Below are 24,020 nucleotides of genomic sequence, written 5' to 3'. Positions count from 1 at the left end.
TGTGAGAGAGAGAGAGAGAGAGAGAGAGAGAGAGAGAGAGAGAGGTGAAATATTAAAGAAGTGGTTCAGCTAAATAAAGGATCTCATTATGTGTGCTATTTTTATTCCTCAAATGTCTGCTGCCTTCTCCCCTCTTGAGGTTCCTACTGAAATCTGACAATCAGGGCTGAACTTCACTGTCAGCTTCCATTAAGCAAATCAAGCAGGAAAAAAAAAAGAGTATGAGTCTCGTTTTGGCAGGAAGCTGATTCAGCAGTGAGAATCTGCTTGTGCTGGAGGGGGCCAGATACCAAAGGGTTTAATTAGTCGGCCTAGGTGCTGTCTCTGGCCACAGTGCTCCCCACCCCTTCCCTCCATCCTCTAGCCTCGGAGACAAGTCTTTCCCTCCATCCCTAGCCTCTGAGATGAGTGCCTTTCCCTGCATCCCCTGCTTCTGATTCAGGGGAATGCCTTGGGAATGACAAGTACCCAAGGCCATGCCCAGCAGGCACCAGTTTGACCCTGTCAAGGGCATTTCCTCTGATGTGAATGGATGCACAAGCACTGGCTGTCTCCCTCCCCCCATCTCTTGGTTCTCGCAATATGAGCAAGACTTAACACCCTCCTGGGAAAATAAGGCTGCAGTGGAGTCAAAGCCGCAGTGATTTCTTTGCTGCAGAACCAATGAGAACTCCTTTCTGTTCCCTGATCTGGTCTCCATCTGACTTCCTTCATTAGGCATTCATTCATTCATTCAAAAACAATATCATGGCTTGGTGTAGTAGCTCACACCTGGAATCTCGGTACTTTGGAAGGCTGGAGTGGGAGGATCCCTTGAGGTCAGGAGTTTAAGACCAGTCTAGGCAGCATAGTGAGACCCCATCTCTATGAAAAATAAAATAAATTAGCTGGGCATAGCATTGTGTGCCTGTAGTCCCAGCTACTTGAGAGGCTGAAGTGGGAGGGTTGCTCGAGCCCAGGAGATTGAGGCTGCTGTGAGCTCTGATCACATCACTGCACTCTATCCTGGGCAACAAAGCAAGCCTCTGTCTCTAAAAAATAAAAATAAAAAAGAAGAGGAAGAAGAAGGAGAACTAGAGGGAGAAGGAGGAGGAGGAAGAAGAGAAGGAAAAAGAGGAAGGAGAAAAAGGGAGGAGGAGGAGGAGGAGGAAGCGGGGAGGTGGAAGAAGAGGAGGAGCAGGTGAAGGAAGAGAAGGAGGATGTGGAGGAAGAGGAGACAAGAATCACCGTGTCATTACGGTGTGAAGCGTTCTGGCCAGATTGTGGGCAAGATTCTGAAACGGGGTCTCTTCTCTTGATAAGTGTAGGATCTAGGAGATACTGAATGTAAAAAGGAGAAAGGGACCTAACACAGGCACTTCTGGTCTAGGAAAATTAACTGGGAAAATAAGACCAAAGAGAGCCAAAGTACAAGACAGAGGACCGTATTGCAATAAGGTAAGAGCTCTGGGAGCTTGGGGAGCTTGAAGGAAGATGACCCAGTTCCGAAAAAATAAAATAACACTTTGAGAAATGTCCTTGGAACTGGCTTTTAAAGATTGAGTAAGACATAATCAGGTAAAGAGAGGAAACTTCTGATCCCTCAGCCCCTCCTATGACTTCCACCTTTAGGTATCTCAGAGCAGCTCACGCTCCTGAATTTCTGGAGGTCACTGAAATTCCCTAGCTATCACTGATCCCACCCACCTCTTGCCACCTCCTAGCCTGAGCCACTGCTGCCTCTTCAGCTGCTCCAAGGTCACAGCTGGACGCTTCCACTGTGCCTTTCCGCTCTTCCTGTCCTCGCCAATGCATGATCTCATGGGACCTGCCTGTAAGGTCTTTTAGGCTGACTGATGGCACCATGGATGCATGGTAACCTCTGTGACCTGTACAGACACTCCAGATGAGTTCCTGGAACTAGAAAGTCTGGAAGACCACGAACAGGGGAAGAACGATCAACCCCTGCGGCACCTAATTTTAACTTGAGACGTTATTCTGTTGTTCCTTATTTCAGGGAACCTGGATGGTGTCTGCTAAAGGATTTGGACTTTAAATTAACATAGTAATGAATCATGCAGAGAAAAGAGCATAGTCGAATAGAATTCCAACTAGGCGACCAGTTGGCTGCTAGCCTCAATTTCGCTGTCTGTGAAATAGGGACAAGAGAACCATCTTATAGTGTGCTCATGAGGACAGGAGAAGCTCATGAGAAGTTTTTTGTTGTTGTTGATTGTGTGTGTGTGTGTGTGTGTTTCTTTTCTTTTCTTTTCGAGACAGAGTCTCACTCTGTTGCCTAGGCTGGAGTGCAGTAGCGTGATCTTGGCTCACTGCAACCTCCACCTCCTGGGTTCAGGCGATTCTCCTGCCTCAGCCTCCCAAGTAGCTGGGACTACACGTTCACACCACCACACTCAGCTGATTTTTGTATTTTTAGTAGAGACGGGGTTTCACTGTGTTCGCCAGGATGGTCTTGATCTCCTGACCTCAGGTGATCCGCCCCCCTTGGCCTTCCAAAGTGCTGGGATTACAGGTGTGAGCCACCGCGTCCGGCTGCACTTTTTCTTTATTCCACCTCAGTCTACCCTTCCTCAGTACCTGGGCAGCGTCCTTGGGGGAGCTGCTGGTGGGGCTCTGAATGGACTAGGAGTATCCGGGACATCTCACAGTGGGACTGCTAAAAACCATTCTCAAACACTAGCAGGGAGTTGGGCAGGGATAGGAGAATCTGGTGTGTGGAGAAATAGCCTGAAGGCGCTTTGTGATTGCTGGGCCTCTCTGCCCAGACATCTGGGAGGCTGATGCCTGCCTGTGGTTTCTTGTACTAGCCGTTAGGACACTAGCCATCTTCCTTGAGGGGGCTTTGGGAATGAGAATTAGCCCTCAGGGAATGAGAATTAGCCAAGAGCCAGGAAATGAGGATTAGCTGAGGACACCTGCCACCCCTGTTCCGCAGCTACCTTCTGTTCCCTGGCATAGGGCATCCCTCTAGAGGTAGTGTATGAAATTCACATAGCTGGGACCTGGCAGAGAATACAGGTGGGTTGACTGAGGCAGGGAGGCCTCCCTCTGCAGGTGGCCTGGGAGCCTGCAGAGCCTTACAGTGACACTAGGTGGCACTCCCACCCGAGGGAGTCCTAACAGAGTGGGAGGAGTGGAAATAAAGGACTGCATGGCCTGAAGGAAATAAATACAAGGTAGGAAAGTACATTTCCAGAGAATTTTTTTTTCCTAAGGAAATTCACTGTAAATGGTTGTTTGAAATCCAGAGGCATTTCCCTCACTGAAAATATATGTGGTGGAAGTCTGTTTGGAAGGTGGGAAAGTACTAATCTTGGCTGACTTGTGGAGTGGTTTATGTTTTTGTTTTTCTTTGAGACAGAGTTTTACTCTTGTTGCCCAGGCTGGAGGGCAATGGTGTGATCTTGGCTCACTGCAGCCTCCGCCTGCCAAGTTCAATCGATTCTCCTGCCTCAGCCTCCCAAGTAGCTGGGACTACAGGTGCCCACCACCACACCCAGCTAATTTTTGTATTTTTAGTAGAGATGGGGTTTCACCATGTTGGCCAGGCTGGTCTCAATCTCTTGACCTCAGGAGATCCACTCACCTCAGCCTCCCAAAATGATGGCATTACAGGCGTGAGCCACCACACCTGGCCTGGTTTATAGATTTTTAAACACCGATCTGCCTTAGAATGGTTAAAAAGCAATGCTGGTAGATGCAGTTTAGCAGAGCTGGCTATTCCACAGGGAAGAGTGTGGGAGTCCCAGAGATCTCTCAGAATATGGGAGGTAGAATATGTGCACAATCTGGCTTTCCCTTACAGATCTTTCTTCCCTGGTCTAACTGGGACATGGTTTTGTTCTGTGCCCAGGGACATGTGGCCTGGTAAGTACTAGAAGCTTTGAGAAAGTCACAGTGGTCTTCCAGGGTCTTTCCAGTTCTGAAAGTTCGTGGTGCTAGGATTTTGCATCAACATCTTTTTGTGTTTTAACTGCTTTTTATCCCATATCATATGGTGTTTCCTTGGAGCTGAGGTGGGAAGGGGTCTGAAGTTTCTTTGAGGCTCTGAGAATGCTGGGATCAGTTACACTAAGCTTTCAATCTTGATGATAGGTTTTTGGGATCTTCACCTTTAAGCAAAGCATTGTAGAATGAAACCAGTTTTACCAAAGGCGAATTGACATAAGCAAGAGTTAAGTTCCTGTGGATGTTTCTGACCACAAAAACATCACTGAACTTTTCAAGACCCCAAACATTTCTAATATTAACCATTGAAATGTGAGCTATACATGCATTTATGAAAGATTAATAAAAACAAGTTAGATCATTATTTACCTAATTACTGCAGTTCAGGGTTGCAGGTGGCTAGATCCTATCCCAGCAGCTCAGGGCCCAGCACAAGGTGGAAACCAGCCCTGGACAGGACGCCTTCCCATGGCAGTGCACACCCACACCCACACACACTCGGACTGGGACCATTTACACACACCAGTGAGCCTGATGTGCACAGCTTTGGGATGTGAAGGAAAGTAGGGTGCTCAGAGAACACCCATGCAGACATGGGGAGAACGTGCACACTCCACACAGACAGTAGCCCTGGCTGGAATAGATTTTTTTTCTCATCAGTGTTGTGACGACACTGTTTGAAGATCTGTAGTGCTGTCTGGACAGGAGAATATTAGGAGCAGCTGTGTTTAAGGTATCTGCCACCCCTGTACCAAATTCTGCGGCCCTTAGGGTTTGCACTATGCCTTGTTCACCTCTGCCTCCCTGTTCCCATGGGTGCACTGTAGATGTGAAAGATCATGGAAGTCCATGAAGGAGGACTCTGTCTGTCTTCCTCCCCGGCATCTCAGGGCTGTGGCTTGTCATGCAGCACTTGCTTGGGCTGATCCAGGTAAAGATGATAGGTTTGTGGGGCTGTGACTGCACGCCTTTAGGTCCTATTCCAGGCTTGGTCCATCGCCCAATTTCTCCACAAGCCCTACAGGCCCTCTCCTCCTGTTCCAAACCTTATTTTATTTTTGGTTTTAAAAAAAAGAAAGACAAAGGTCTCACTATGTTGTCCATGCTGGTCTCGAACTCCTGAGCTGAAGTGATCCTCCCACCTTGGCTCCCAAAGTGCTAGGATTACAGGCAAGAGCCACCATGCCTGGCCCCAAACCTTAGTTGTTTTAGAAACAAAGATCTCAGTGGTGAGAAGGAGCTGGAATTGTATCCCGTTCAGTGGCTCAGAATGAGGAGACTTGAGACTTCCAAGGCTATCTTGCCATGGAATAGGGGATGCGGGTGCTCAGTTGCGCCCACAGATGTGAATGAGGCTACTTAATGCCACACCCTTTCTTTGGTTGAATGGTGATCCCCCTCAGGCTTTTCCCCTCTCCTAAAAGAGTTAAGCTGATTGGTCCTATCCCATGTAGGCTGAATGCTTGTTGGGTGCCTGGCACTGTGTGGGTATGGGGTGGGCTGCTGACCCGCAGACTAGGGTCCTCTAGTGGGGTGGGAAGACACAGCACACATCATCCCCATGGGATTTGCGTCCTAGTAGTGAAGCAGGGAGGCCTGTGTGCTCTAGGCTGGGGCGGTTGGACCTTGTTCATGGGTGTCCCTGTTTACTGGTCTACATCAGTTTTGGAGTCAGGGGTGTGCGTGCCTGGAAGGCAAGAAGGTGGGGGTGGGAGCAGCCTTGTAGCTTCAGGATGGGGTGTGGGAAAGATCAAGGATTTTGCCTTCTCCGGAGCTTCCAGGACTAGCAGGGGTAGCTTTCTGTTCAGTCCAGTGAAGAAGCTGGTCCTCAGTGAAGACAGCAGCACGTGGGGTCCTGCGTTCGCCTAGTGTTGGGTGGGGGGTGGTGAGGGAAGGCAGCTGCTCTGGGAGGCCAGCCACGGGATGGGGACAGGAGGCTCACAGACCAGCGCACAGAGACCGAGGACAGGCAGGAGGTATCCCTTGGGAGCAGCCAGGCCCACCTTGCTGCCTGAGCAGGGGTCCTACCGTGACCGTGACCAGGCAGAGCTGGTGCCCGCTGCCCTTCCCCTTCTCCCCAGCCTTGGCCCTTCCTCTTAAAGGGGCCCTGAGGTTGGGCTGACGGAGCTGCAGGACTGGGTCTCCGAGGGAGCTGCGGCTTTAAGGGTGGCTGGGGTCGGCCTCCTGCCCCCGCCCCTGGTAGTCTGAGTGGCTGGAGCCTGGGCCCCGCCCACTCGCCTCAAGGCTTCCCGGCTCTGGGAGCGCCTCCGGGGAGTTGGATCCCGGAAGCTGGAGCCACCTGAGAGTGAGCGAGTGGAGCCGGTGCCCCGGCCTGACCAGGAGCCACAGGTGACTTCTCAGGGAGGCGCCCCGCCCCGCCCCACCTGCTCAGAGGACCAGTCCCGGGTGGAGGTGCCCTTCTAGCGCGTTCGGTCGTCAGTTGGTCCTCCTAGCTGCGACGATGCGGCCCCGGCCTGAGGAGCCCTTTGGACAGCCTTGAGCGAGTTGTGGGCTTTTCCCTCCCCTCGTGGGCACGGCCCCGGCTGCGTGAGATCACTTCCTCCACGTCCATCTCCTGCCTGGGGCGGGTGCGGGAAGTGCGGGGCTTACGGGAAGTGAGGCAGTTGCGGGAAGTGAGGGGGTGCTGGCTGGCATTGTGGGGGCCCGGGCTGGGGCGCCTCAGGCCCTGAAAGCTCCAGTCTCCTCCGTGCTGCCGAGCCTGGGGTCAGGGCACCTGGGAAGAGGGCAGCGCCGGGTCGGGCGGGTCAGCGCCTGAGGGCCAGGGAGGCAGGTGGCAGGCTCGCTGCCTCTGCCCAGAGCCGGTTTCCCCACAGCACCCAGAGTTGTCTGAGAAGAGGTTCTGTGTCTTTGGGCAGCTGGGACAGATCCCTGCGAGTCCTGCTTGCCCTCTTCCCGGGGCTGCCTGCCACTGACTGTGCCCGAAAGGCGCCTCTGGGCCCTTCTCTTTGCTCCCTGGTCCGTGACGCCCAGGGAGGACCATTTTCCCAGGGCCCCTGCTTGGGAAGTTTGCCTGCTTCTAGCCCTGGAACGCAGGGAAGGCAGGGTTGTCGCCCCACTGGACGAAAGCTACTGCCGGGTGGCCATGCCTCAACTGAGCTGGGGAGAAAGCCCATCGCCCCCTGGGGGGAGTGCACGGCCCCCCACCTACACACACCCTGAAGCTCCACACCCCTGCACCTACACACACCCATACCTATACACATACCACCTACATGCACACCCTCACACCTACACACACACCACCTGTATGCATAACACACCTTTGCACTTACACCCCTACACCCACACACACCAACACCGCACACACAACCTTACACCTACACACACACCCTCACCTACACACCCCTGCGCACACACTCTCACACCCTTACCTGCACATGCCTTCACACCTATACATGCACACCTATATGAACACACCCTCGCACCTACACACATATCCGGCATGCTCACACCCTTGCACCTACACTCACACCCCCACCCCTGCATGCACACATGCTTGTACGCCCCAACCCACACCTGTAGTAACTGCTGCTTGGCCTGGGTCCATGCATCGACTTCCATTCGGCTGAGGGAGGGTACTGTGGTCTTCACCCCGGTTGGTGAGGGATGGGCGAGGACACTGCCTTCTTGGTCTGGTATGGATCCCCAGAACAGCATGTCCTGGCAGAGGTGGTCCCCAGTCCCCCATATGGTCCTATCAGCCATTGCTTCCTACTCGCAAGGCCAGTCACTGCCCCCAAGGTTTGGGTTCCTGTTTTAGAACTGCCACCTAAGCCCCTTTTATTTCCGTCTTCCCTGTGGTGGAAACCCCTGCCCCCACCAGAGTGTGGGGTTGACTTTTTGTTGGAAAGAGAGGTGAGGTGTTGAAGCCAGGTCTGCAGGGTAAGGTGAGGCAGCGTCAAGCTCCTGGGTGAAAGTGGGGTTTCTGAGCAGTTGTTCCGGGCCATGGTTGCAGCTGTGCGCTGAGCCACAAGGGGGTGGGCAGGAGGAATTTCCTTTCCCATTTTCCAGATGTACAAACCAAGACTTAGTACCTGTGACTTGCCAAGGCCTTTCCCTGCTCTCAGGGTGGAGGTGGAGGAAGGCAGCCAGGATTGCAGTGACCAGGTTGTCACCAGCCACAAAGTGCTCTGAGTTCTCCTGTTGCAGGTGACTGGCCCTCGGGCCATGTAATGACATTAAAGTCCTACTGATCACAACCCTAAACTCATCTCCACAGAGTGTCTTTGAGGCATGGGAGGGAAAGTGTCAGTGCTTCCTGGATTCTGGGTACCCTTCTTGCAAGTTCCTCATCTAGGGCCTGAGGCTCCCTCTCCATGTCACCCTCAGACAGCCAGAGGATAAAATCTCTGGCTTGGGGTCCCAGGGTTGTCACAGGCAGAGGGCAACCTGGGCTCTGAAATGAGGAGGCCAGAAACTGCTGGCCAACGAAGTGGCTTTACCCTTGGGAATTGAGAAGGCAGTGACCTCTAGGGGCCCCTTCCCTCCATCCTGCAGCTCTTAGTGGGTCAGACGGTGCCCAGCCTGTGTTCTGGGGCAAAGCTGGATTCATTCTACTCCATGGTGATCTTTTGGGGCCATCAGGTGGTGATTTGGAGGCACAGACACCCTGGTTTCGGTGCCTGTTTTAGAAGAGGTAGAATAGTGATAAAGCAAGGATCTGAATGGGCAGGGACCCCCTGCCTCTCACTGGGCGTACCTGCAGGTGGGGTGCCCCAGCCTGGCCTCTCAGGATGGTTCTTAGAGTCTCTGCAGGGCCAGGGCAGCAGCTCCTTGGGCCATCCTCCTCTAGCTTCTGAGCCAGGGCCCACCTTTCCCTCATGGGCATCTGACGTGCCCCCTGGCCTCGTGTGCTTTAATTCTTCAGTAGTGCCCTGAGACTGGAGGCCAGACCCCGCCCCTCATAGCACCATGGGAGAATGAAACATCAAGGTTTTCACAGGGGAACCTGCTTTGTGAACTCAAGGTTTTTGGCTGAGCTGGGTTTATGTGGGTTCATGTCTATCTGACACATTCAGGGCTGTGGTGGTCACTGTCCCACAGGGTAGGTAAGTGAGGAAAACTGGCAGAAGGCTGGTGTCATCAAAGCCCCTCCTCTCCGTCTCCCCACAAGGCCATCCTTGCCTCCCTGTGGATTCTGGCTGTGAGCTCAGCTCCAAGTCTGCACTCTATCAACCAGCGAAAGAGCCTCCCCTTTGGAACCAGGCACCAGGCTCACCTTTGACTGCTGTCACCCCTCTGTTTCCCTGGCAGCTGGCAGGAGGCCAGCATGGAGCCTGGTGGATCAGGGAGGGTGGGGTGTGTGCTCCCTACATGTGTGGAGTGATTGGAGTGACATGGCCCTGGAGGGCTGAAGCAGGGTGTCTGTGGAGCCGTGGGCCTGGGCCTGGTGACAGGATGGGCCTCTTGTGCTGGTGCCGATCTCTTGGTGCCCGCATCTTCCCGGGGGAGGATGCTGGTGTGTATCTGTTTGCGGGGTGAGGCCTGGTGGATGGGTGCCCTCCTGCCTGGCCCATCTGCCGTAGCTGTCCTCGCCAGTCATTTAGGAGAGGGGCCTGAACTAGCCCAACACTGCCTGGATCAGGGGGAGAAATCCACGCTTGTGTCCAGATCTTAGTCACCTTACTGTCCTATTCCGAGAGGCCACTGAATCCCATACTCAGGGATTAGGTGACTTGCAGGCAGGTGCCCAGGTGGAACGTTCACTTCTTTGGCTGAGGAGGGTTTGCCAGGGTGTCAGACGTTTGACTGTGCGCGGCCACAACCACGTCTGAACTGGGCTTACAGTGTGCTGGTTTTGTCTGGCCCATTCTTTGCTTTAGGCAGCAGCTCTTGGAACCACATTTCATCATCTAAGGATGGTGACAGGTGTCTGCCCTCTTCTTGAGCAGTAGTGGTCAGGGTTGAAGGCCGGGCCCCTGTTAGCCCATATCCTGGAGGGTCTGGATTACCTGGGCTGAGATAGCAGCCACTATCTGTGCAGGCCAATGTGGAGAGGCTTTGTAGGGGCTGGGCGTGTCCTTCCACTATCTGTGCAAGCCAGTGTGGAGAGGCTTTGTAGGGACCGGGCGTGTCCTCCCAGATAGTGTTTTCTGAAGCAAAGATAGAAAAAGAGGGGTGGAACTAGTTTGGGCTGCGGTCCTGGCCTGTTCCCAGCTTCTGAGGAGGCCTGGAGTAAGGAGCCATGTATTTTGTGTGTGTTGGTGGAGGGGTCAAAGCCAGAGGGGTGAGGAGAGACCTGGAGCAGGTAAGAGGCCAGGTTCTCACCAGGACACCTCTCCTGGCTTCCCCTCTCATCTTAATCTTCAGATGCTACTTTGTAACCTGAATCGAAAATGGGTCAGATCCTAGCGAGGGAGGGGCCAAACCACAGACCGGTGTACACGGCTCAGGTTCCCACCTTGTGTGTTTGGAGCTGAGAGGTGCCTGGAAGCCCTGGCAGCACTGGCTGGTCCCTTCCCTGCCATGGCTTACTGGATCAGGCAGCCCAAGGGCCTTGCCCCACTGCTGCTCCCCAGGCCAGCTGAGGAAGAGGATGAGCAGTGCAGGCTGGCTCAGCCCCAGGCAGCAGGGACAATGCAGGTTGCCAGGCCTGGGGACAGTGGGCTTAAGTGCAGGGGCTTTTGCACTGGGCTGCAAGCCCTGAGCAGGTGACCTGAGCAGGTGTGTGACCAGTGCCTGTCTGTCTGCAATAGCCCTGACCCTCTAACCTGCACCCTGTGAGCCACCGAGACTGAACCAATCCCAGGAAGTGGCGCCACCAACCGGCCTCGTGGAGGCAGAGGCCCTGAAGCAGTGACAGCACAGGAGATCCTCTGGCTCCAGGGAAGGGGAGGAAAGAGGAAAACAAAGGGAGTGAGCGAGTGAGCCTCGCCCCGCCCTCCCTGCGCCGGCCCATGATGTGTCAGTCAGAGGCGCGGCGAGGACCAGAGCTCCGTGCGGCGAAATGGTGAGATGCTGCCCACCGCGCCCTAACCCCACGGCTCCCCGCCATGACCTCCGGAAGGTCAGAGTTCACATCCAGCGGCCTCGCAGTGGAGGTGGCGGCAAGGGGACTGGTGGTCAGCCCCCGAGGCTGGAGGGGCCCGGCCTGGGGGGCCTGAGCGCCCTGAGTCGGAGAGCCCGCTTCAGGTACCTTTGGTTCCAACCAGGAGGAGGGCCCAGCAGGGGGAGGCAGCCAGTGGGTCTCAGACCTCATGCCTGCCGTCTTCCCCACCCTGGTGTTTCCAGGCCCCCTCCTCCCACCCCAGATCCTTGCCTCTGTGCCCCCCCCCCCCCCCCCCCCAGAGAGGCTTCCCCATCCCCCTTCCTGCTGGGAGGAGGGGTGCAGCTCTTCTCGGATTGGTCCCTGCACTTCTGCAGTGAGCAGGACAGGTGGGAAGCCAGAGGGGAGCAGTGATTTGTCTTTGCTTGGCCCCTGCCACCTTCCTGGACCTTTTAAAAACACACTGGGTGGTATGGGAGAGAAAGCAGGCACCCAGGAGCTGTGGATGCAGCCGCCTCCGAACTGAGCAGGGCCTCACTGCCGGCTTGCCTCTCCCGTCTGCTCTGCTGCTGCTATCAGCTGAAATGCCGCTTTGTTCCTTGGTTTGCTCAGCAACTGGGAGAGAGGAGTCAGCTTCTCTTGAGAGCACAGTCCCAGATGGCAGCAGTAGATTAGCCAAATGCAGTCACTTTGCAGATGAGGAAACAGGCCTGGGGACATTCTGAATGGATGGCAATGTGGTGTCCTGCAGGCTACCCTGGGCCTCAGGAGCATTTGCTAGGCCTAGGCATGGGCAGGATGGGGTGGGCCTTGTTTTGGCTCAGGAGGCCAGGGTTCTAATGGAAAGGCCCTGTGGCTCTGGTGAAGCTGAGCCCCTGCTGACTGCCCTGCATTTATGCTGGGATGCTGGGGAGAGGCCTGCCCACCTTTGCAGAAAGGAGGAGCTTGGGTCGTGTGTGTGTGTGTGTGTGTGTCCCCACCTTTGCAGAAAGGAGGGGCTTGGGGTGTGTGTGTGTGTCCACTTTTGCAGAAAGGAGGGGGGTCGTGTGTGTGTGTGTGTGTTCACCTTTGCTGAAAGGAGAGGGATTGTGTGTCTGTGTATGTGTGTGTGTCTGCCTTTGCTGAAAGGAGGGGCTTGGGTCGTGTATGTGTATGTGTCTGTGTGGCCCTAGCAGAGTAGGCAGGTGGCTTGAGAGCTTGTGGTGGGGAGGTTTTGTTCACAAAACTGTGGATGGGTTTTGGAGAACCTGGGCTGTTATAGAAAGACCATGCAAATGGATGGAGCCGTAGCTGTGTGGTGGGGTGTGTGGAGGTGTAAGTACTCCTTTCGAGATCTTGTCGGGTCATGGTCCCTTAAGTTAGCAGATGAGGAAACGGGGCCTGGAACCATGAAAAGAATATCCCAGATCCCGCAAAGGATGGTAGCAGAAGACTCAGCAGATGGTTACCCAGCTGGCTGGGTCGCAGCTTCTCAGTGCTACACACTGCTGTGCCAGTGCCAGTGCCCGTGCCCGTGCAGTAGAGCTGACCCCTGGGGCCCACTCTCCAGGGCCGTGGAGGCTGAGAGATGCGAGGCAGGCCCTGCACCCTACTCCCCTCCCTGGGCCCAGGTGATTGGGCCTGGAGGCCCTCGCTGGGAGCTGCTGCAGCTGAGGTTCCCCACAGCTGCCCCCACGTTCCCAGCCTCCCCAGCTTGCTGGCGGGTGGGAGAATCTGGGAAATGAGTCTGCCAGCCAGAGGCAGCCCAACCCAAATCAGAATGGGATTGGGACAAGGCGGTATAGCCAGTGCTTGCCGGGGTCCATCACCCCACAGCGAGGCAGCTTGCCGAGGGTGGGCAGACAGGAGGGGTTCTGCCCCGGGTGCAGGTGGCAACCTCCTGGGTCCCGCCCAGAGGCTGGCCACTGACCTGGCTCTGTGTGGACCTGTGCCTTGCAGGTTGCACTTCCCCCAGCTGGCCCTGAGGCGGAGGCTGGGGCAGCTGAGCTGCATGTCCAGACCCGCTCTGAAACTGCGCTCCTGGCCCTTGACCGTCCTCTACTACCTCCTGCCTTTCGGCGCCCTCAGACCGCTCAGCCGGGTGGGATGGAGGCCTGTGAGCAGGGTAAGTGTGCGCAGCCCCGTGGCTCGGACCTCCCCCCGGGCAGGCCTGAGGTTGAGGTGCTGGAGAGACCAAGGAGGAGATGGGCTGTCAGAACATATGTCATAGCTATATCTTCAGTGGGTCAGGGTTGCAAGGTTCATTGGTGGGCAAGGGCAGGGCAGCTTTTGAGAAGGCCACTACCTGGGCTGTGAAAGAGTGACTTCCAGGGCCTGCCATGCCCTGTCCACTCCCGTAGCCTGCCTTGTGTCTGCCATTTGGGGCTCTGGTTCTGGAAGGAACCCAGTCTGGGGATTCAGAAAATGGTGTCTGTCTCTGACTTTTCTGTGTTCGGGCAGAAAAAAGCTTAGAGGTGATTTTGAGCAGAAGCCAAACTAATTCTGGGATGCCGGAGGGGTGGTTCAGGAAAGATGGAGTTTGTTTGGGTCCCTTAGGGTGAACGGAACCCAGAAGCCTATTCCAGGATTGTGCAAGGGAACTGACCTGGCCCCTCCTGGTCCCTAGAGAGCTCGCTCTTGCCCTTGGCTTCCCAGGCTGGTTGGCCCCGAGGAAACCCTGTTCCTGGGCCTTTGACATTCAGGTGGGTGTCACTGGAGCTCAGGGGCATTGAGGCATCCTGGATATTAGCTCAGGGTCCAGCCTGTGCCTGGGAAGGGCCGGGGCTCACACAGCCCTTCTGCATGACAGCATCAGCTGAGAGGGGTAAGAGCAGCTCTCTGGGAGCTGCTAATTTTTTACCTTGGAGAGGTGTTCAAAAGTGGAGTAAAATCACTTTTACACCTTGGGGAGTTGGTGTCTTTGTTGTGTTTAGAGAAGCAGCAGTTGCCCATTAGAGGCAGTTTCTACAGTGGCAGCAGCACCTGAAGTTTGAGAGGCTGCCACTTCCTGGGTACCTGGCCCTGCTAGAGGGCTCTGGGACCAACTCGTGGGACCCATTGCCTGTCCCCAGACCATCGTCTGTCTTCAGCTGCTGCAGGCTTCCCTGGAGGAAGAGAGAACAGAGGGAATGACTTCCCTTTGCCTCTTGGGAGGAACCCCAGGTGCAGACAGCTTTATGTCCTGACTCACGTCACAGCAGAACACTGAACATAAAGCCAGCCGTGGGGCCAAGGTGGGGCTCAGCAGGGCTGGGCTTCTCCGACTGGCTTCGTCCAAGCCCTCAGAGGGCTGGCTGGACATTGAGGGGCTGTGGACCCTGGGTCTGCAGCTCAGGCCCAGGTGACAGTGATAATGCAGGTCTACGTCTGAAAATCCCTGATGTTGGTGCTCAGGGTGTCCTCACTTCCTGTTAAGAGGGACATACTTTGGGCTGTAGACTTTTTCCACGCACCTGGGAGCCGCCTCCTTTTTCTAGTGGCCTGGGATATGGGCAGTGACTGGCAAGACGCCCATCACCTCCCCACACACTGTGATACTGGGGTCACCGTGGCTAGGGTCACACACTGTAGTTAGGGTCAAATCCATTTCCAACCCCTACTTTAAAAAGTAAGACTGCTGGCCGTCTCTTGCTTTGGGCCTGGAGCAGTTGCTATTTGACTTTTGCATCAAATGATGAAAACCACTCGAGTTGTATGTAAACCGAGCACTGTGTGGCAGGAGTTGGCAGGTACAGTCTGGTTCCCAGTGATAAACAGCCACATCACAAAAGCAGCGTGGGGTACCTGGGCCCTGGTGGCCTTTGTGGGGCGCAGATTCTCTCCTGAAGTGGGAGGTGGGCTAATGACAGCGCTTGAGCTCTTTGAGCTGGGGCAGTGTGGTCACCTCAGCCCCATGCCCTGTGGCCTGCAGGTGGCTTTGTACAAGTCAGTGCCGACACGTTTGCTGTCACGGGCCTGGGGCCGCCTCAACCAGGTGGAGCTGCCACACTGGCTGCGTAGGCCTGTCTATAGCCTGTACATCTGGACCTTCGGGGTGAACATGAAAGAGGCGGCTGTGGAGGACCTGCATCACTACCGCAACCTCAGCGAGTTCTTCCGGCGCAAGCTGAAGCCACAGGCCCGGCCTGTCTGTGGCCTGCACAGTGTGGTAAGGCCTCACCCTTTCTTCCTGCAAGAAATGAGACTTTTTCCTGACTCCACAGCTGGGCCTCCCCTGCCCAGCACAGCACCCCCCATCTCCAGCATATCTGGAAGGGGCAGGATGACAAGGGGAAGGGGAGGCTGTCTCCTGCACTCCCTGACACCAAGGCCCTCCTGCCCTTCCAGATCAGCCCATCGGATGGAAGGATCCTCAACTTTGGGCAGGTGAAGAACTGCGAGGTAGAGCAGGTAAAGGGGGTCACCTACTCCCTGGAGTCATTCCTGGGCCCACGCACCTGCACAGAGGACCTGCCCTTCCCACCAGGTGGGTCACTGCACAGGCGGAGCTGGGCAGCCCTGCTGCTGTGTGTGGATCGGGAGGGAGGGGATGCTGGGGAAGGATCCAAGGCTGGCACGTATGGGGCCTCCCTGAGATCCATGTGCAGACCATGCTCAGACTCTGTGCTGGGTGCTCACTGTGTTGGTGGCCCCCATGTCTACTTCATTCCACAGCCACCTCATGTGACTCCTTTAAGAACCAGCTGGTCACCCGAGAAGGGAACGAGCTCTATCACTGTGTCATTTACCTGGCTCCTGGGGACTACCACTGCTTCCACTCTCCCACCGACTGGACTGTGTCCCACCGACGCCACTTCCCAGGTCAGCCCGGGGCCAGCGTGAGGGTGGGAGGGCTGCCTCTATGGCTTCACACAGAGGCTCTTGGCTTCTTGGTGTCAGGGGACCAGGCTCCATACCAGGGTCATCAAGGCCAGGAGCTGACTACTTTATGCAGGCTGGTTGTGGGCAGGGGACCGTGGGCTCCAGCCTGCTCAGCATGTGGAATGACATTGGGGCAATAGGCCATGAGTCCCTCTGGGTCTTGGCTGCCCTGGAGCAGACACACAGGCTCTGGACAGGGAGTAGCAGCATTCCCTACCTCTGCAGGTTCCCTGATGTCAGTGAACCCTGGCATGGCTCGCTGGATCAAAGAGCTCTTCTGCCATAATGAGCGGGTGGTCCTGACGGGGGACTGGAAACATGGCTTCTTCTCACTGACGGCTGTTGGGGCCACCAACGTGGGCTCCATTCGTATTTACTTTGACCGGGTAAGCAGAATCCAGGCCCTGCGAAAGCCCAAGGGCTGGACCTCTTGGGTCTACCTGCCTTGTCTGCTGTGCAGCTAGATGTGTTGGGACTGAATTCTAAGAGGGGGCCACATCTCTGGTCAGGTCTGGCTCTGCTGAGCAGCTGTCCTGAGAATGGGTTGCTCCACCTGCTGGTGGCTGAGGCCTCCCTTCTTCTTTGCAGTGCTGGCTGGAGGTGGCTGGGAGAGATGAGGGAATTACCTCCCTGCCTGGCACCTGGCTTCTGTTAGGAACCATGGTTAAAGATGAGAGCATGGGGGGAACAAAAAGGGAGTGTTGAGCTTGGGGTGGTTTGTGTTGGTTACAGCATGTGAGGTGGTCAGTACTCACAGGTCTGCTGCCCACCATGCCCACAGGGACAGCCTTTTTGGGTGTCAGTTTGTGACCAATGGCCTTGGCTCCCACAGGAGCCACTTTCTTAGCACCATGCATGGAGACCACTGGGTCCAACTGGGTCCTGTCCTTTCTGGACAGATCACAGCAGGTGTCAAAGCTGTGTGTGAGATCTGGCTAGACCAGGCCCACCTGTCCGTAAGATGCCATCTTCACCTCCGTTTTGGAGTTGGGTTGGGTGGTGGTGGGGACAAGCAACAGAGGGACTCCAAACGTGGGGTAACACTGCACCTCACGGCCTGGGCCCCGATGACCCCCAGCCTATCACCCGCAGGACCTGCACACAAACAGCCCGAGGCACAGCAAAGGCTCCTACAATGACTTCAGCTTTGTGACGCACACCAACAGAGAGGGCGTCCCCATGCGCAAGGGCGAACACCTGGGCGAGTTCAACCTGGGCTCCACCATCGTGCTGATCTTCGAGGCCCCTAAGGACTTCAATTTTCAGCTGAAAACAGGACAGAAAATCCGCTTTGGGGAGGCCCTGGGCTCCCTCTAGAGCCTCTTGCATTGTTATGGCTGCTAAGGGATCTTTTCCAAACACAGAGTGAGGGTCTTTTAGAGGGGAAGGCCCATGAGGCCATCCAGGTGAGGGCCTGCCTTGGGGTGGGTGGGAGTCTGACCAGGTAGGACTTGAACGATTCAGCTCCCACAAGTTCCAGAGGTGTACAAAAGAGGGGGTGAGAGCCCTGTCATGCCCTCAAAGTATCCCATTCCTTCCCTACAAATAAAAAGTGCAGGCTGGAACGATCTGTCACATTTGGAGCTTTTTAAACATTGTATAAATGGGAGACCCGCATTCCTGACTGAACCTTCAGTTGGTCTTGTCATTTTAAGATGACCGGTAATATCCCTTCTTGCTGCTCCTCCCCATCACCTGGGCTGTTTTCTGTTGGCCCATTTTGTTTTTTGGCCTTAACTCTCCTGCTGCACAGGGTGAGGTGCCTCCTGGGCACAGACTGTGGAAGCCCTTCCCCTGCCTCCCCCAGCAGAGCCACACAGCCTTCATGACAACTGCTTTCTGTTCCCAAATTCACCTCATCCTGCTCTTTAGAAAAAGCAATCTTTGTGCTTGTGGCTGAATGCATCACCCTGGACTCTGCCAGTGTCTTCCGAGGACACTGATTAACGATACAGACCTTTGCAGGACCTGATCAGTGACCGTCTGGAGCTGGCCAGGTCCTCTGCAGCAGGCAAGACCGATCGCTGAACCTGCCTCATGGTTCCATAGTGAACAGAGCAGGCAGGTGGTAGGCCCAGCTAGGGACAGGGGAGAGTGTGTGTCCCCATTCCCATATCCCTACGTGAAATATGGGAAAGTTGCTGCTACGGATTCAGGGTCTGTCTTGGAGGCAGAGGAGCCTTGGTGGATGGTTGGTCAGTACCTGGAAAACCTGTCCCAGTGGACAGAGCCAGAGTTCATGCTGACCCTGAGGACATTGTGAACTTCTCCTGCAGGAGAGACATCATTGAATTTTTTCAACTGTATCAGTAGCACAGTATTTTTGTATGAAAAGTGGGAGACTTCTGAACAGTAATTCATTTAATTGCAAAACATTTTGAAATAAAAAAATAAAAGTCATAACTTTGTGCTTTGTTTCTAGAGGTGGCCTGGGGCCTCCCCACAGCCCTGCACCTGCGTCCCTGGGGTGAACATGCTAGCCCAGGGCCTGCCGCAGGGCCTGGATTCGGGCAATGCAGGTGCCAATAGGCTGGCGCTGGGCCTGGAGCTCCTCTGCCAGCTGCTGGATCTGCAGTTCCACCTGGGGCCAGGGAGGGACAGGCAGGGCTGAGAGGGAGCACAGCCCAGGGTGTCCCTGGGGGTGGTCTGGGGCCTCACCTCTTCTAGCTCTTTCTGCACCTGCTGCTCTACTTCCTGGTCCTCAGGCCCGGGCTCCTCTCTGTTCAGCTCCAGCCATCTGCGCAGGCTGCTTGCTTGCCGCTGGCAGGACCTGAGGGGTAAAGATATCCGTTGTCTGCCAGGCTGGGTTCTTGGCAGTCTTAGGGGAGCCCCCTCCAGCTCAGGGAGAGGCACCTCAGCTAATTCTGATGTGGGGATCAGGTGGAGAGAAAGGTGGGCTGGTAGGGCCCCTCCCCTGAGCTGCAGGCCCCCGCCTGGGAGCCGAACACTTGTTCTTTTTCCTCTCCCAGCCTCCTCCACCCTCCCCAGCAGACAGCAGCTCAGGTGGCCCTGGACGAAAACACACTCCTTGTCCTCTTTCCGGTGCGGAGCCAAGGATGAGGGCACCAGTCTGTTGCCCTTGAAACTCTGAGGCCGCTGTATGTTGATGGCCCCCACACCACTGAGTGCAGCTGGCCTGTCTCCTCTGCACCTTTAATATCGGTGTTACAGTTAGTCACTGGGGACAGCATGGCCTCATCAGGGTTTTAGAGTTTTGCTCAACTTTGTCATCCCACCCTAGGAAGAGGGCCTCTGTCCACAGGTGAGGCTGACCTGGGCCTTCCTAAGCAGTACTGAGCCAGGTAGAGGGCCATGGTGGAGCGGGGTCCTTCTGGACAGCACACACTGAGGGCTCCCCACACCCCTCTGTGGCTAGACCAAGATCACCCACAGGACCCTGGCAGCTGGCCAGGGAAATGGAACCTCCCGCCCACCTTTCCAGGCAACACCTGCTCCCGTGGCCAGGGCCACAGGCGTTCTGCAGGGCTCACCAGAGGTTCTGCTTGGTGGTCTGGTAGTGCAGTAGTTGTTGCTGGATCCCCTCAAGTTCAGCCTCAAGGTCCAGGCAGCCTGTGGTGACGGGAGTGAGCTGGTTTCAGACCATTTTCTTGTCTGGGACCAGGGTAAGCAAGTCCCAGGTCTGGGAGTGGCCTGAATGCTTGCCGCCCTGGCAGGCCCCAGGTACACACCTGCAGTTGAAAGCCCAGGCCCAGTCCTGGTGCCTGAGAAGTCCCCAGGAAGGCGTGGATGGGGGCCAGGGACACTGGCCAGGGATGGGGGGAGCTGGAGCATATGCCTAGGAGTAGCTGGCTGTGCTGACACCTGCAAAGGAAAAGAAGAGTGGATGCTTAGCAGGGAAGTTAGGAGGAAGCTGGGAACGGGCACTGCCTGCCCTGCAGGGATGGGGGAAGACCAGGCCCCAGCTGCAGGAGCTGGGCTTTCCAAGCAGTGGCCGTGCCAGCTCATTCAGTGTCTAGCCTGCCCCTGCTCACAGGGCCTGCTACTGTAGGAGAAAGTCTCACAGGCACCCAACAGCACCCTGTATTGTCAGTCTGCCTTGTGCCTCCACTGCCTGCGCAGCTGTTCCTAGCCTTACCCAACCCTCCAGCCCTACCTTACTCTGAGCTCATGATCTTGCAGAGCTTTGACGTGAGAAGTGGTCAGTGAAAGGCCAGTACCCCACAGCCTCCTCCATGCCCTCCTCTCCCGAGTGAGAGCAGACATCACCAGACAGGGGTCGAAACCCTTTCAAACCCACACCCCATTCTAGCCAGGGTCAGTGGCTTCACAAGGCCAAACTCACCACAGGAACTGGCTCCTTCCTGTCCCCTCAGCCCCATTCAGAAACCAGCATCTTTGGTGGCCTGACAGCAGCTTTCACCTCCATCACTGAACTCACACTCCCTGGCCGTCCCTGCCCAGGCTCCCCGCTTGGAGCATCGACCCCTCTCTCCTCCCCCTGTACTCTCCTCCTAGACTGCTGCGGCTGTGCTGAGGACTCTTCTTGATCTCTGGCCCTGACCTCTCCCCTGAAGGTCAGACTCAACGTCTGCGTTCTCTCAAGCTTGACATCAAGAGCCTGGTTTCAAAACAGACTCTTGATGCTTCACCCAAAACTAGTCCCCATCCCCGAGTTCCTCCTTCCAGGAACCACTGTTCCCCGAGTTATTCAAGTCAGCAGCCCAAATCAGCCTGCATTCCTTCTTTCCCGTCACTCAGCAAATGCCTCAGGGCACGTCCTGCCTTGTCTGCCTCCAAGAGAGTATCTGTCCCCTCTATGGTAACCAGAGCCCAGGCCACCAGTATTGCTTGCCTGGACCATGTGGTCATGGTGACCACAGCCTGCACAGAAACCTGACACGGTGCTCCCTGCCCGTACCCTTCGCTGACTTCCTACTCTTCTCAAATCCCAGACTACTTCTCACCGTGGCCTGCAGGACCCCACGTGATCTGCAGCCTCTTTACTGATCTGCAGGGGTTTTTCTTTGCTTGTCTGCCTAGAATATAAGCTTCAGGATGGCAAGGCCCTTGACAGGCTGTTCACTGCTGTGACCCTTGGACCTGGTATATGGTGGGTACCTACGCCTGTCAAATGGATGAGTGGCCTCCCTGTGCCAAGGTCTTCCAGAAAAACCGAGTACAGCTGTGGTATGAGAAAGCACCAGAAGCCCGACCAGAGTGGGAACCCAGTGACCAGGCCTGCTGATGGAAGACATACCCTGGCTGGTGCAGCCGCCCCACAGGGCATAGAGGAGGAAGGAGGCAGCAGCAGCAGCTCCAGACCCGTGCTTGCTGTCGGGGGCTGCTTTGGGCCAGGGGCACTGGACAGGGCCCCAGGCAGGGGGCTGTGTGGGACCGGTGCTGTCGGGGCCTCTGCCAGGAAGGGCTGTGTCAGGGAGGGACCTGCTGGCTGAGCCATGCCTAGGCCATGTTCCTGCAGCTTCTGAGGCCTGAGTAGAGGGAAGGCAAAAGTGTGGTCAGGCCACAGGACCCTCCTCTGGGACCAAAGAACAAGAAGGAAAGGGGGCCACCCACCCTAGGGCTGCCAAAACACAGGCCCCAGATGGAGGTGCCAGCTGCCTTTGGGGCCCCCTGACCACCTACCCCGGCCTCCCCACAGTGCCAACCCCCAGGGACCTCTGGCTCTGCACAGCCTCCAGCAGGAAGTGTGGGCGTCGCGGCTGCTTCCTCGATGAGTGGGCAGTGTTGCTGGGAAGAAACATGGGTTCTATTCCCCTGGGCTCACCAAGGGCTGCAGGGGGTCTGAGATCTCTGTGAGATGGGGAGTTGCTAGTCAGATCCTTCCAATTTTATAGGGAGACTAAAGGTCAGAGAAGGTGAGGCCAAGGTCAGCAAGTAAGCTGGGATGGGCCTGGGCCACAGAGCTCCCAGCAGTTCCGACAAAAGGTACCTGATGCCAGGGGGGTGCTTCACCCACATTGTCTCTTTTGACCTGCACAGCAACCCTGGAGATGCAGGTGTACAGGTCACCAGGGTCCATGTCACAGGGGAGCAGCCTGAGACATTCAGGTTCCCATCAAGGTCAGGCAGTGAGGGGCAGAGCAGGGACCAGGCCCCAGACCCCATGCACCCACCTGAGATCCCCAAGGCCCAAGGCTCTCAGCACTGGTTGCTGTGGGAGCCACCAGCTTCACCAGCACAGGGCAGGGCAGGTTAGGGTTTGAGACCATAGAAGGGGTAGGCAGAGGGACAGGTGCCAGCTCACACAAGAATGAGGGGCTTCTGACAAAAAACCAGTGTCTTGGCTGTGAGGGAGCAGGAGAGAGACTGGCAGGCGCAGGCAGGAGCTGAGCTTGTTCCCTTTGTCAACTAGTGTATGACTCCGAAAAAGATCGTTGTCAGCAGGGTGGGAGAGGGCAGGAGGAGAGAGGGTCTGGAAATCCCACTCCATTCTCTCCCTCTTGCTGTGGGAGGGACGGGATCTGGCCGCACAAGAGGGGTTTCCCAGCAGCTCAGCTGTGACAAGACCATGAGCAGCCCATCCCATCCCGTCAGGGCCCATTTTCCCTCCCTGATATGCCATCCAAACTTCTGCCCAAGGTGTGAACGAGGAAGACAAGGTGAGGATGGGGGTACTCACAATTCCAGGGCATGGGGCTCCCCAGCAGCCAGGCGGCCCAGGGCTCCCTGAGGCTGAGGAGCCTGTGGCCTCTTAGTCTCCAGGGTGGCATCCCCAGCCCCAGCAGCAATACGATTGAGAAGGGTATCCTCAAACGTCACTTTTCTGCTGGTTGCGATGGGTGCCAGGGGCTGAGGCTCCCTGCCCCGGCCCAGTACCTTCTGTTTCCAGAGTGTGGCACAGTGGCGGACAGCACGGTGGAGACTGTGAGCTGCCTGCAACACAGCCTCCAGTCAGCTCATGCCATACCCTGCCTGCTCCTCACAAGAAGGGGTAGGGCCCTGGACCTACCTGGACCTGCTGCTGGGCCTGCAGCTGCTGCCGAGAGGCCTTCATGCCAGCTGCAAAGCGCAGGAGCCGCATGGCACCCTTCTGGAGGAGCTGCCCCTGGTAGGCTTGGAGCGCCTGCTGCAGCCGTGCCTTCTTCCTCCTCCTTTCCAGCACAAAGGCCAGCCACGTGGCCCACACCTCCAGGGAGGACAGGAGGTGAGGCCCAGGTCTCCCTGCTTACGGATCCCCCACAGACCAAGTGCCCTCCCTCCACCCAAGGCAGGGCTTAGGCCTGAGGGAGAGACAGGGACGGCAGGATGCAGAGCCCCAATTACCTTTGCCTGCAGTGAGAAGGCCCAGAACCACAGGGCACGCACAGACGCCTGCTGCTCCTGCCTCCTGGCTGCCAGCTAGGGCCAGAAAGACCAGATCATTTCCCCATCGCCCCTTCTGTGAGGCCGTGCTGATAACGGGGCCCTGCCCAGCTTGGCCCTCTCGCCCCCCCTCTCTAATCGAGGCTCCCCTTCCTCCACTAGGAAGGGCCAGCCCCATGCCTGGCTGTGAGGTGCTCAACACGCTCCATCTGTGACCCAAGGAAGGACTTTTAAGAAAGAAGGTGGCAAAAGGCTCCTGCAGGGGGATGCGTGGAGGCAGCGGGCTGAGGTCCCCGGAACGGTGGGAACGAGACAATAGGGCGGGAGGAGGGAGCTGGGGACGTGAGGCGCTGCTCTGCATGATCCCTCCTGGCTTTTTATCAAGATCCCCGCAAAGCCTTAAAACACGTTTTATATTAATTTTTAGATATTATGCTTTTTTTTTTTTGAGATGGAGTCTCATTCTGTTGCCCAGGCTGGAAGCAATCCTCTTGCCTCAGCCATCCTGGTAGCTGGGATTACAGGCACATGCCACCATGCCCAGCTAATTGTATTTTTAGTAGAGACGGGGTTTTGCCATGTTGGCCAGGCTGGTCTCGAACTCCTGACCTCAGGCGATCCACCCACCTCAGCCTCCCAAAGTGCTGGGATTATAGGCAAGAGCCACTGTGCCTGGCCTGATTTTTTTTTTCTTTAAGATAGAATCTCATTCTCATCTAGGCGGGAGTGCAGTGGCATGATAACAGCTCGCTGCAACCTCGACCTCTTGGGCTCCAGCGATCCTCCCACCTCAGCCTCTCAAATAGCTGGGACCACAGGTGTGCACTACCTACACCCAGCTAATTTTTATTTTGTTTCTGTAGAGATAGTGTCTTACTATGTTGCCCAGGCTAGTCTTGAACTCCTGGACTCAAGCGGTCCTCCTGCCTTGGCCTCCCAAAGT

At 56.1% G+C, this 24,020-nt stretch overlaps 2 protein-coding genes and 1 long non-coding RNA gene across 7 annotated transcripts in view; 2 read left to right on the top strand and 1 right to left on the bottom strand.

Moving 5' to 3' along the window:
- The window catches only part of PISD (phosphatidylserine decarboxylase), a 31,739-nt gene extending 13,546 nt beyond the window's left edge, over positions 1-18,193 (top strand). The window contains exons 1-8 of one of the 5 annotated variants that reach the window (XM_032256592.1): positions 6,211-6,253; positions 10,665-10,918; positions 12,893-13,058; positions 14,844-15,080; positions 15,260-15,398; positions 15,587-15,733; positions 16,019-16,179; positions 16,886-18,193. In XM_032256592.1, coding sequence (XP_032112483.1) covers positions 10,866-10,918; positions 12,893-13,058; positions 14,844-15,080; positions 15,260-15,398; positions 15,587-15,733; positions 16,019-16,179; positions 16,886-17,110 — 1,128 coding nt within the window. In that variant the 5' untranslated portion in view covers positions 6,211-6,253; positions 10,665-10,865 and the 3' untranslated portion in view covers positions 17,111-18,193. The other 4 variants (XM_032256590.1, XM_032256591.1, XM_032256588.1 and 1 more) reach the window with 4 other exon arrangements.
- Positions 1-21,581, top strand: part of LOC116535494 — a 28,185-nt gene extending 6,604 nt beyond the window's left edge. The window contains exons 2-3 of the long non-coding RNA XR_004262228.1: positions 3,616-3,639; positions 21,511-21,581. This is a non-coding gene — a long non-coding RNA (uncharacterized LOC116535494). The remainder of the gene's footprint in view (positions 1-3,615; positions 3,640-21,510) is intronic.
- SFI1 (SFI1 centrin binding protein) overlaps positions 18,137-24,020 on the bottom strand; it is a 100,194-nt gene continuing 94,310 nt past the window's right edge. The window contains 9 exon segments of the mRNA XM_032256566.1: positions 18,137-18,374; positions 18,452-18,563; positions 19,285-19,363; positions 19,483-19,615; positions 21,012-21,243; positions 21,431-21,502; positions 22,395-22,648; positions 22,725-22,901; positions 23,039-23,113. Coding sequence (XP_032112457.1) covers positions 18,270-18,374; positions 18,452-18,563; positions 19,285-19,363; positions 19,483-19,615; positions 21,012-21,243; positions 21,431-21,502; positions 22,395-22,648; positions 22,725-22,901; positions 23,039-23,113 — 1,239 coding nt within the window. The 3' untranslated portion in view covers positions 18,137-18,269.

The sequence above is a fragment of the Sapajus apella genome, unplaced genomic scaffold (genome assembly GCF_009761245.1).
Source record: "Sapajus apella isolate SASKATOON/1434 unplaced genomic scaffold, GSC_monkey_1.0 scaffold95, whole genome shotgun sequence".
Lineage (NCBI taxonomy): Eukaryota > Metazoa > Chordata > Mammalia > Primates > Cebidae > Sapajus > Sapajus apella.
The sequence above is the reverse complement of the archived record's forward strand: the minus strand, read 5'-3'. Positions and strand labels throughout refer to the sequence as shown.